The following is a 13,255-nucleotide window of genomic DNA, read 5'->3' on the forward strand; positions in this document are numbered from 1 at the left end:
AACATTAGGTAGTATATACTAGAACAAAGTTTTAAAAGCTTTTCAGGCTCAAGTTAAAAACCTCTCCTTGATAGCAGCTTAGCTACTATTCAAAGCTCATTTTTTGGTACTGTCAGTACAGTTTTTGCGAGTGACCCATCTCATCTTTTTCTTTGGTTGTTTGGTCATCTGAGCCCTCTTTCCCCTGCATTACTAGGGTGGCCTCAGGGGAGCTAGGATACTTGAATTTTGTTTGGAATCACTCACCCTGCATGACCATAATAGTGAGGCTTCTACAACCTCTTGACTGGTGAATTCTTTGGATAAGAAAAATAAATATGGAAGAAATATGACAGAGATACTTACCAATAAAACCAGGAATCATGTAAGAAGGGAGAGGCAGTGTAAAAATATAGGAGACTGAGGCATATTATGAGTAAGGGACTAAGAAATACTGAGTCCACAAGCCAACAGATAAAGCTGCACAGCCCCCACATTCTCTAGGAACTTACTTATGCCCTCTCTGTCCCACCTGGCTGAATAATTCATACTTAAAGATTGCACGTGAGTTTCCACTAGCAATATTCAGCTAGTCCACCTGATCTTGAGCACGCAGGTGAAGAATGAGGCAGCATGGTGCCTGTGTTCTAGAAATACACTGAGTTCCACTTGAAGTTCCATTATATATATATAATACACACACACACACACACACACACACATATATATGTCATAGTTATACGGGCAAGTAATATAACCTCATTTATACCTTATTAGGATTATGAGAAAAATTAGAGTGCAAGTACCTCATAAAGTTGGTCTGAGAATTAAATTAGTAATTTGGAGAGTGGATAGCACATGGCACAAACTGCAAAGGTGCCCTGTCTTTGCTTAATAGTCAGGGCAGTCTGAATCTCCTGGAACTCATGCTTCTGGTATATTTTCACCTGTAAGCCAAGAGGATGATTCGGCAGTTGATGCATACAGCATTTCACACATTTTACACAAAATAAATTGTTAGAATTGTGCTGTTCAACTGATATTCTTTCTTTGCTTGTTCAGTTAATGAAAAGATGTATGAAAATTGCCCAGTGAAATTTTCTATTTTTCTCCTTTCAATTATTTGATTACCTGATTGTATATTATTAAATAAATACAAAATTGGGATAGTTTTATCTGCCACATAAATTATAATTTAATGTTTATATACCAAGCATATTTATCTCTAGTAATGTATTTATCCTTAATATCAACTGTATCTCCTATAAAAGCCACAGCATTGTTTTTTTCATTCTATTACTTTTAATGTTTCTGTATTCTTATACTGTAGATGTGTATTTTAAGTAGCATGTAACTTTATTTTTATTTTAATCATGTCTAGTAATCTTTGACTTTGTTTTTAAACCATTTTCTTTTAATCTGATAGTAAAATTGTGCTATGATATTTCCTTACTACTATTGTATTTAGTTTGTATTCCTTTATACATTTCACTTTATCTTTCCACTCATATTCTGACTGATTTCAATATTTTATTATTCTAATTTCTTTTATAATTTTGTCACTTGTATGTTGAAAATTTTTGTCAAAAGCCCCTTTTTTAATGTCAAGAGATATTTATTACAGAGAACTGTGTATCTGAGTTCAATATTGATTGTGCTCAGGAATAATGTGTATAAGGAATAATGTGGTTGTGCTAAATTGCATGGGAACACAAATTTGTGTATTTATAATAGATGAGTGAGCTATCAATGCCAGCATAGGAATCAACAATATCCTACTTTGTAAGTTCGTTATCTGTGTCTACTACGTTTGACCACAGCCACTTGAATATCTGTTTTCACTAGATGCTAATCACTGAAGTCTGTGAAAAGGACAGAAATATCATTTACACACTTCACACTCACAACAGCAAATACTATTAGCCTTTGATTTTCAGTTTCCAGCTCTTCAAGATATATGACAGTGTATACATTTTATATATATCTTCAAAGAAAAAAACTTTTACACATATTTATATGCATATATATATAATTCTTAAATATATACTTTCAAATATAAGTAACTTCACATCAAGCTTAACAGGATAAAAACATGTAAACATCTGTACCTGGTTCTGGTCAAGTAAAACACAAAACCACAAGGTAACTACACATTAAAGAGTGCACTTAAAGAGGAATGACGGAAAGAACAGACATGTAAACAACAAATATGAGCAGTTGTACCACAAAGGCCCTGCGAGGGTCCATTTCTTAAGGCTGTAGTAGCAAAAGCTCCTTGTTCAGTTAAGACTTCTCCCTTCACCCTGTCACATTTATTCTTGAGGGACTTCAAAATGAGTGTGGAAATTCTGTAAACACTAGACTAGAACTGAATCAATCCTGTTGAAAACAGAGATGACAAAATAAACCATAAACTATAGTAATAATCATTTCATCAAAGAACTTTAAGGACTTCGTTACATTTTACCACAGTAAAACAGCATAACCCTGAAATGAGGATGGACAAGAAAACAGAGATGAATGCTTTATAAAGATGGCTTTCATAGCCCCTGTAAATGATAGATGCGTCTATAAACAGAAAACAGGCAATAGCGGATGACAGAGCCTTAGCACACTAGACCACATGCCACAGCATAATGCTACAAATTCAAACTGGAATATTTTTCCAGTTCATAATGAAGCAAGTCCCACTGGTCCTCTAAGAAAAAAAAAGGAAAAAAAAGCTCATTATTTCCCAGTGAAAGAAAATACTTAAACAACAGATCAGCCAGCCGAAGCATGATAAGCTCTTTTTTACTGCTTTTAAAGGGTATCTCGCCCTCTCCCACCTGAGTAGGCTCCAAAAGTTGACTGCAGTGAGCACCGGATGCCTCAGCACCCTGCCTCTGAGGATCCTCTCCTGGGCCCTCAGGGATTGCATGCTTGTAAAAACAGTTCTCTCCAAATGGGCAGCGACCCCTGCCTTCAGCAAAATACCTGCAAGTCTTGTTGCTCATTGCCTCCTTGTACTGCTGAATAAGTTTCTGTTTCTCTTCCTCCTCCTCCACCCAGAACTCACTGGGAATGACAAAGTTGGAGGTAACCCTGCACTGTGGACAGGACTTGACGATCCTGTTGCCAAACTGTTTGTCAGTCCTCCACCTGCGGATACACTTAAGACAGTAGGTGTGGGTGCAGTTGGAGAGGATGCCAAAACGGCAGTCATTAGGGTTGGCTTTCTCAAAGACAACCTCCATGCAGATTCCACACACTTTGTCCATACTTCGCTGCACTGCAAACGAGAGTTCCATATCCTTCTCGTGTGCTTCAATGCAAGCCTTTGTATGGTCTGCCCTCTGCACAGCATCCTCAGGGTGCAAGACCTGAAGCCCACACATATCGCATATCTCTCCATGGAGATACATACAGCTCTCCCCACGAAAGCACTGCCCCATGGCAGCATCACGGCAAAGCTGCTGACCCCTGCCCACTGCAATATGCTCCCTCTCAGTCGCTGGGCTCTGAGGAGGAGCCCTGGGAACAAAAGGGAACATGCGGCCTCTGTAGGGTTGCCCAGGAACAAACTCAATAGCATTCTCCCAGCCTTCTACACTGGCTCCTCCTGCAGCTTCAAGGCCTGCATTGTCTCTCTCAGTTTCAAAGAGACCCTTTTCAGCAGCCAAGCCAATCACAGGCAAGGAGCATGAAGGCGCAGCAGGGGGGGCTTTAGCCACTTCCTGAGGCAGAGTCTCAGTATGTGCAGAAGCGCTAGGGCCTTGGTCTGCAGAGGCCTGAGGCAGTGAATCATGGCCCTCCCTGGCCAACTGCCGGCCTGAGAGGTCATGTGAGTAGCGACAGTTCTCCCCCTCCTTGCAAAGCCCATGCAGATAATACCTGCAGATGACTTGCTTCGTCCAGCTGCCACCACTCCGGCCCAGCAAGCGACTGGGCCCAGCCCCTCCCCCTGCAGCCTGGGCAGGCCTCAGACGTGACGTACGAAAGGGGGCCGGGCTTGTAGCTGAAAATTGCCGTAAGACTGGGCGAGTTCGGAGACTAGGCCCAGGTGCACCCCCCTCTGCTTCCTCGGCACCTGTAGGTGCCCCAGGCTCCTCAGAGTCTTCAGAGGGAGCTGCAGGCTCTTCCATGGCAGCTGCTGCTCCCCCAGGGGTGCCGGAACTTCCCCTGTGTGCCCTCCTTTGGGCTAGAGGCCCGGAGGGCTGCAGCCGGCTCGGAGACCTGTTTTTCGGAGACGTGTGCATCTTTTTTCTGTCTCCCCTGCTCTCTTCCTGTGTCTTTGGGTTCCTACTGCCTTCTCTGGGCAGGCGCGGCGGACACTTCCTGTGGGGGCAACGTCAATCCTCTAGCGATGCATTCTGTGCATTCCGTACAGTGTGCACGGTGATTCCGGATCTTCCTTTGTTCTCGCAGCCGCGGCTGCCCCGCCCCTTCCCCGGCCTCTGCCCCTGCTATTCTGCTTGCCAGCTGGCCGATCCCAAAGCTTCTCGCTCGCAGGCTGCGCTGGAGGACGTAATTACGACTGTGAGATTTTTATTTAATCTCTTGCAGTGTTCATTCAGACACCTTGCATTCGATTGCTTTTTCACCCATGTCTGTTTTAAAAATCATAATCCTTCCCCCTCCACTAGTTTTTATTCTGGTATATCTCACAAATAAATTATAATTTTTTTGGTTCATTCCATTTTATGTCTACATGGAGCAGTGTGTGTGTGTGTGTGTGTGTTTCAAGTCTTAATGACTGTCACTGTGGGATGCTTTTTGTAGATAGAGCAAGATTTCTTCTGGTCTTTATTTTCTGGAAATTCTTACAACCTTATATTGGAAATGCTCTTAGTCAGCAAGCCATTAGCAGGGAGTGCTTCTGAGGCGAGGCTACTTTAGTGCCATTCAGATGTCTCCGTTTATTGTGATTTCCATTTTCCCTTCCCACTGTGCAGAAGCTGATGAATTCAAACGATCCTGATGCAGGCATAATAAGCCTTTGTCCTCTGTATGACCCTGGCTTTTATTTTCTTTGGCTGGCTTAACTCGTGGTGATCCTTTTTCTCCCTTTCTTTCATTCACTGAGGTTCATATGGTATTCTGGCAGGCCAGCCTTTCATTACGTATTCTTTATCATTCTGCTCACAAGTGGTGCTTTTTAATTTCCTCTGTGAGCTCTTTGTCTTCTTGCAAATATATTTTAGTTAATTAATAAAATATATGCCTCCTTTGTAAAGAGTACTTATCATGGATTTATACTGAATTTTATCTTGTATTCTGAATTGAGAAATTATATTACATTTTTCCTCATTTATTATCTTAATGTGATTACTTGCACTGATAGATTTTCAGATATTTAAAACTACCATTTTCTCTCATAAATAAGAATTTCTGTGTTATGATGGTTTATCATTTTATGTATTACTGGATTTGTTTGCCAAAATGTATTTCTTATCATTTGTGGTGTAAATTTTAAAATGGGAGAAAGCACAGAAGTCAGATTGAAGTAAATAATAAAAAACAAACCTGAAATAGGGTAATTAATCCAATGTAATGCTTTAAACAGATTATTGAGACCAAATTTCTGAAATTTGTTAAGAAAAAATGAAGAAGCCTCAAAATTGGGAATTTTTAATGTGGTATCACTACATTAATAATAGGCATGAAAAATTGTGAGAGGATATCAGAAATAAGCTTAAGCCATTAAGTGTGAATATTTGTACAAAATGGTCATATTTTGAGAGCCACATATATTAGTAAAAATGACAGGAGCAGAAAAACTAAATACTGTCCTATGACATAAAATTTTTCAGTTCAATAAATTGAATGGAAATGTAATTTAAAATAATTTCTTTAATGAAAGATTTTAAAGGTTTCTATCTGAAATAAACAGGCAAAATTTTCTCTTATTTATTGTTGTCCTAGGCAATACCATTAGGCAAGCAAAGAAGTAAAATATATTATAATTTTAAAAGAATTATTAATAGGAGACATCAGAAAATATTTTTTAAATTGATAAACCATTAGATTTAATAATAACATTTAGCATGGACATTGGAGAGAAGCATGATATACCAAACAGTTATTTCCACTTCAGTTCATGACATTTAAACATTTCAAATTCATAACATTTACAGCAACATAAAAAGTTAATTACTCTAGAAATTAAAATACTTAAAGTTGTAAAAATTAAAATTATTTTTTATTTGGAAGATTTAAAGAAATTGGAATTCTGTGTTCATGCAGTAGAACCTTTTCAAAAGGTAAACTTTTCCTAATTTGGCAATTATGAGAATATTGCTGCTTTCCACCATGAATGTAGGAAATCTTAGTGATTTTGAATTTTCCTCTTTCGTATAGTTACTGAGTTTTGTATTGGGAATATCAGTTCTTCCAAAGTCTAACTTGCATTTTCTTTCCTCTCATAAATGCATTTGTTAATGGGCATTTCTCTGACAGCCCCTAATATTTTCACAGGGAAAAGACTTGGAGAGTGGTTTTATATAGCAGGCTTTTCACAGATTCACAAACAATAATCTTGAATATAAAAGTTTTATAATCTCACTTCCTAAATGATAATATGTTCCTATCACTGTGTTTAATTTATATTTGTTCCACTTTTTATAGACCAGCACTGTCTATAGAATGCTCTGTGTTGATGTTATGTATGTGCTATCCAGTATGGTAGGTATTAGCCCCATATGGCTCATGAGCACTTGAAATGCAGCTAGAATGACTGAGTAACTGACTTTGTATTTAATTTCAAATTTAATTTAAATAGCTACATATAGCTAGTAGCAACTATATTGGTCAGTGAAGTTGTATATAGAATTTGACCATCCCATTCCTTAAGCATGAGGGAACGGAGATTTTCTAAACTTGAGGCTTGCAGCTGGCATGGGGCAGCATTTGTTTTCAGACCCCCACCTCTATGGCCCCCAATTGTGTTCATGTCCTAACATCTCATAGTGAACTGTATCTTCTAATATAGTTCCTAATAGTGCAAATATTTCATATACACTATTAGAAACTAAAATCATACCCCATGATTTTAAGTATATGAGATGGAACAACTGGAAATTGGGCAGTGCATGTTGAGAGAATAAACAAACACTTCCCATCTGGGTTACATATCTATTCTCAGTGAATTGTCTCTGACTGTCGTAGTCCATATCCCTGCCCTGTTTTTCCTATGTTTTATGTTTTATTTTTTTAAGCACTGATGTTTTCACACAGTTTCTGAGAATACATTTCTAATCATGTATCCAGTTATTTGGCTCAGCTGAGTGCTGTTTTCCCAAAAAAACACACCAAGGGTCTCAGGAGCTGGCACCTAACACCAACTTGTGCACACAAGTTTTTAGGACAGCACAAGAGCTCCTCATTGGTCAGGATTTAGATATCCAATTGGAATGAATGAAAACAATGCTCCACTTGAGCAGGCTGCACTAAGAACTTAGGTCACAGAATGATGTGGGGCGGGGTCAGGCAGTGGCCAGGGATGCTATAAAACAGTGCAGGGCTAAGACACAGTCCTGGCAGCTTAATGAAGGCCCAAGAGGCAGGAGACTAGTTCAGAATTGGACTGTAGGGATGGATAGATAAAAGCTAGGCGGCCTCACAGTCTTTTATTCCAAATAGCTCAGGCCTGCAGGGATCAGCCCCACATATCTGATACCCATATATAAAAGATGCACAGTTGTCTCAAAGTAATTTCCTTCAGCAAACACATCTGGTATTTAGGTACTAATGTGGGGTGTGGAGATAGAAATTAAAAGAAAAGGTCTCGAATCAGGCATCAGGGGTTCAAATCTGTAATTTACAACTTTCAAACTGAGGGATTCATCTGGGGGAAATCAATCACCCTCTTTTACCTTATTTGGCAAATGGCAGGAATAATAATAGCAATAATAATATGAGTGATTAGCTCACAGGTTTGCTGTATTAAAGGAGATAATTATTTTTTTTCATATTTTTACATTTATTTTGTTGAGAGAGAGGAACACAGAGCACAAGTGGGGGTGGGCCAGAGAGAGAGGGAGACACAGAATAGGAAGCAAGCTCCAGGCTCCCAGCTATCAGCACAAACCCCAACTTGGGGCTCGAACCAATGAACTGTGAGATCATGACCTGAGCCAAAGTTGGACACTCAACCTACTGAGCCACCCAGGCACCCCAAAAAGAGTTAATTCTTATAAAATGGTTGGAACGTACCTGTTAAAAAGGATAGTCTGAGATCTTCATAAATTTCTTTTGACTTTAAAAATCAAAGAATCTTGGGGCTCTTGGGTGGCCCAGTTTGTTAAGCATCCAACCCTTGATTGTGGCACACATCAGTGAATTAATACTTATTTTCTCATACCAATAAGCCAATTGGGTTTTATTTTGAAATTAAAAGAGACAGTTTTTGACAATTCTGGATTAGAATTCAAACTCACCAAATTGTACACATTAATTATGTACCATGTTGTATATCAATTATACTTCAATAAGCTGAAAAAGAGAGTCAAGCTTTACAGCTAGGTGAATATATGTGCTTAAGATTTTCTCACTCCCTTTACCTCTGCCTGCCTCCTGCTTTCTCTCTTTCAAAATAAAATCATAAAGAAAACTACAAAATATTTTCAACTGAACAACAGTGGAAATATGGCATATTAAAATATTTAAGATGCACCTAAAGCTATGCTTAGATGACAAATGTATAGCCTTAAAAAGGAAATTTTTAGCCTCAAGAAGGAAAGAAAAGCTTCATTTGCAGAAGTTAAAAAAAAAGCAACAAGAAGACAGAAAAGGGGGGGTATCCCCTTGGAATCCTGGAGTCGTATTGCCACCTTCCACTTTAGGAAAAGAGGATAGACGCTGTGTCATAAGTAGGTATACTCAGACCTACAAAACATGACCACTAGGATAATAGGACAGAGTTTTTCTAACTTTTGGTTTCTCGGAGTAGTGTTTTTTTTTAAATTTTTTTAAATATAAAATACTCACTATTTTCCATGTTTCATACCCTGTTCCTTTCCTCCTCCAAAACATTTAGGTAGTTTTAAGGAGAATTGTGAACAATCATACCTAACTGACCAGAGGACGTCATTTGTCTCCCACATACAGCACATTAATATTTCTGGCCACTAGAGAGCAGAGGTGTAATTGATTAAATAAGCAAAAGGGGGAAAACCCAGCAAGGCTTTAGAGATTTTGATACACAGTTATCATAATAATGATAAATGTTTATAAAAACTATATCTATCAAATTTAGTTTCTGAAAACTACACACCAGGCACCTCTGGCAATTAACAACTTAATGGGCCTAAAGGATGCCTCAATAATTTCAAAGGATTGAAATAATTCAGAATACATTTCCTGACTCCAGAATAAATTTGAGTCAGAAATCAATAACAAAATGTAACTAGGAATTATTTTATGTTAAAATGTTAATACTTATATTTCTTTTTATATGGCCTTTATGATTTTGAGCTATATTATGCTGTATTTTACCAAATGCTTTTTCTGTATTTCTTGAGGGGGACCATGTAGTTCTTATCCTTTCTTTTATTAATGTGTTGTTTCTTGATTGATTTGCAGATATTGAGCCACCCCTGCAGCCCAGGAAAAAAAAATCCTACTTGATTGTTGTGGATAATTCTTTTAATGTATTGCTAGATTTGATTTTCTGTTACCTTGTTGAGAATTTCTACATCCATGTTCATCAGGGAAATTGGTCTGTAATTCTTCTTTATAGTAGGGTGGTTGATTTTTGAATGAGGGTAATTCTGGCCTCATAGAATGACTTTGGAAGTTTTTCTTATATTTCTATTTTTGGGACAGTTTCAAAAGACTATGTATTAATTCTTTAGGTGTTTGGTAAAAATTCTCTGGGAAGCTATCTGGCCCTAAAGTCTTGCTGGGAGATTTTTGATTAATGATTCAATTTTTTTACTGAAAGAAATTGGGGTCTGTTCAAATTTTCTATTTCTTCTTGCTTCAGTTTTGGTAGTTTATATGTGTCTATGAATATATTAATTTCTTCCATATTGCCCCATTTGCTGGCATATAATTGTACATAATATTCTCTTTAAAAATGTTTGTATTTCTGTAGTGTTGGTTGTAATCTCCTCTTTTGTTCATGGTTTTATTTATTTGGGTCCTTTCCTTTTTCTTTTTGATAAGTCTGGCTAGGGGGTTATCAGTTTTGTTTTAGCTCTTTCAGATAACCGGCTTTTAGTTTCCTTGATCTGTTCTGTTTTGTTTTTAATGTGAATATCATTGATTTCTGTTCTAGTCTTTATTATTTTATTTCCCTTATTCTTCTGGTTTTCAGCTTTATTTCCTGTTCCTTTTCTAGCTCCCTTAGGTGTACTATTAGGTTGTTTGAGACATTTCTTCCCTCTTTATAAAGGCCTAGATTACTATATACTTCCTGCTTATGACTGTCTTTACTGCATACCAAAGGTTTTGGACTGTCATGTTGTCATTTTCATCTGCTTCCATGTACTTTTTTATTTCCTTTAAAATTTTTTAATGTTTTATTTACTTTTGGGAGAGAGAGAGAGAGATGAGTTGGGGAGGGGCAGAGAGAGTAGGAGTCAGATCCAAAACATGCTCCAGATTCTGAGCTGTCAGCACAGAGCCTGATGTGGGGCTCGAACATGTGAACCACGAGATCATAACGTGATCTGAAGTCAGACACTTAACCAATTGAGCCACCCAGGTGCTCCTATTTATTTCCTTTTTAATTTCTTGATTATAACCTATTCATTCTTTATTGGATGTTCCTTATCTCCCAAGTATTTGTGGTCTTTACAAAGTTTTTTTCTTGTGGTTGATTTCACGTGTCATATCATTGTGGCCTGAAAATATGCATGAAATGATCTTGAGCTTTTTGTACTTGTTGAGGGCTGATTTGTGACCCTATATGTGATCTGTTCTAGAGAATATTCCATGTGTATTTAAGAATAATGTGTATTCTGCTGCTTTAGGATGAAATGTTCTGAATATATATCTGTTATGTCCGTTTGGTCCAGTGTGTCATTCAAAGCCATTGTTTCCTTGTTGACTTTCTGCTTAGGTGTCCATTGCTCTAAGCAGGTTGTCCCCTGATATTATTGTATTATAATAAATGCGTTTCTTTATTTTTCTTATTAACCGATTTATTTATTTGAGTGCTTCCAAGTTAAGGGTATACATGTTTACTGTAGTTATTACTTCTTGGTGAATAGACCCCTTAATTATGACATAATGACTTTCTTCATCTGTTGTTACAGACTTTGGCTTAAAATCTAGTATGTCCGATAATACAAGTATGGCTACCCCAACTTTCTTTTGATGTCCATTAGCATGAGAGATGGTGCTTCATTCCCTCACCTTCAGTCTGCACATCTCTGGGTCTAAAATGAGTCTTCTATAGGCAGCAAAGAAATGGATCTTGTTTTTTGATCTGTTCTGACACCCTGTGTCTTGATTGGGGCATTTAGTCCATTTACATTCAGAGTGATTATTGAAAGATAAGAATTTAGTGCCCTGTTATCTGTACACTTCATGTTTCTTTTGATGTTCTCTGGTCCTTTGTAGTCCTTGCTGCTTTCCATTCATAGCCCACCCCCCTTTAAATTTCTTGCATGGCTGGTCATGAATTCCTTTAGTTTATGTTTGGGAAACTCCTTATCTCTCTTTCTATTCTGAATGACAATCTTGCTGGATAAAGAATTTTGGGCTGCATATTTTCCCCATTTAGCATGTTGAATATATCCTGCCACTGCTTTCTGGCCTGCTAAGTTTGTGGACAAATCTGCTGCAAACCTGATCTATATTAAAATATAGGTTATGTACTTTTCTTTTATCCTTGCAGCTTTCATGATTTTTCCTTGTCTGTGTATTTTGTGAATTTGTCTATGATATGCCTTGATGGCTTTTTTTGAATTTAATGGGAGTTCTCTGTGCATCTTGGATTTTGATGCCTGTGTCCTTCCCCAGATTTGGAAGTTTTCAGCTATAATTTTCTCACATAAACCTTCTCCAGTTTTTCTCTCTCTTCATCTTCTGCGATTTTTAGGATATGAATGTTATTCCTCTTTAATAAGTAGCTGAATTCTCTAATCTTGTTTCATGATCTTTTCCCTTTGTTTCCCTCTTCTTTTCAGCTTCATTATTTTCCCATAATTTTATATTCTGTATCACTGATTTGCTGCTTTGGTCTGCCCATCCTCGCTGTTATGGCTTCTGTTTGAGATTACATCTCAGTTATAGCATTTTTAATTTCAGCTCAATTGGATTTTAGCTCTTCTGTCTCTGCAGAAAGGGATTCTCTGATGTCTTCTATGCTTTTTTTCACTCCTCGCTAATATTTTTATAATTGTCATTTTAAATTTTAGTTTAGACATATTGTATTTCTGTTGATTAAATCCCTGGCCATAATTTCTTCCTTTTTTCTTTTTTGGAATGAATTCCTCCATCTTGTCATTTTGGAGGAAGAAAAATTAATAGAATAATATTGAAAATTAAAATTTAAATTTTAAAAACAAACCAAAATCAAATAAAGGAAACTAGATCCTAGGTGGTTTTTTTGGTCTTTTTGTTAAGAGAAGCTTGATAGAAAAGAGAAAAAAAGAGGGGAAAAAAGTTAAAAAAATTAAAAAGTAAAAATTAATTTTAAAAATAATAAAAGAAAAGAAAATAGAATAACACATTTTTGCTTTTTATGTGTCCAAGAAAGAAAAATAAAGGTAGGAAAAGAACAATGCAGGAAAAAGATAAATATAGAAACAAAGAAAATGAACAAATAAAAAGTAACACAAATGAAGCTAGATCCAGGTTCCCCTAAAACCAAAACTTTGCAGCACACTATGCTCCATAGACTAAGTGGGTGGAAAGGATTTGTCCTGGTTTTTTGAGTGAGGGGCATGCTCTTCTGGTTGAGGCTGATTTGCCCTGCTGGAGATGTGCCTGGAGAGCAGAGGTGAGTGGTACTTGGTGTAAGTGACTCTGCCCTCCACTAGCAATGCTATGTTTCTCTCTGAAGTCTGACCATGCTGGTGGGCATGGGGTGGGTGGAAGATGACATCATCCTGCCCTCTTGTCCCCTGTGAGGGGAACTTAGGGCTGCCTCTATTCAGAAGGCCCTCACAGAAAATTCTCAGGTTTTCCTCAGATTCTTGTCCTTAACCTGTCTATGCCTGGCAGTCAGCATGCCGAGACCATACTGCTTCTGTGTTTTATTTCTGGAAGGCATCTAGGATTCAAAATTCCAAATCTTGAAGGGTCCAGAAAAATGCAGACCTGCTTCCCTTCTCTGGAGGCAATG

General features: G+C 37.6%; 1 protein-coding gene across 1 annotated transcript; it reads right to left on the reverse strand.

Annotated features, from left to right (window-relative positions):
- Positions 1-2,048: 2,048 nt before the first annotated feature.
- On the reverse strand, positions 2,049-4,217 carry MKRN3 (makorin ring finger protein 3). The gene has a single exon (XM_029952277.1). The coding sequence runs from the start codon at positions 4,215-4,217 to the stop codon at positions 2,619-2,621; it is 1,599 nt and encodes a 532-aa protein (XP_029808137.1). The 3' UTR covers positions 2,049-2,618.
- Positions 4,218-13,255: the final 9,038 nt, after the last annotated feature.

The sequence above is a fragment of the Suricata suricatta genome, chromosome 9 (genome assembly GCF_006229205.1).
Source record: "Suricata suricatta isolate VVHF042 chromosome 9, meerkat_22Aug2017_6uvM2_HiC, whole genome shotgun sequence".
Taxonomy (NCBI): Eukaryota; Metazoa; Chordata; class Mammalia; order Carnivora; family Herpestidae; genus Suricata; species Suricata suricatta.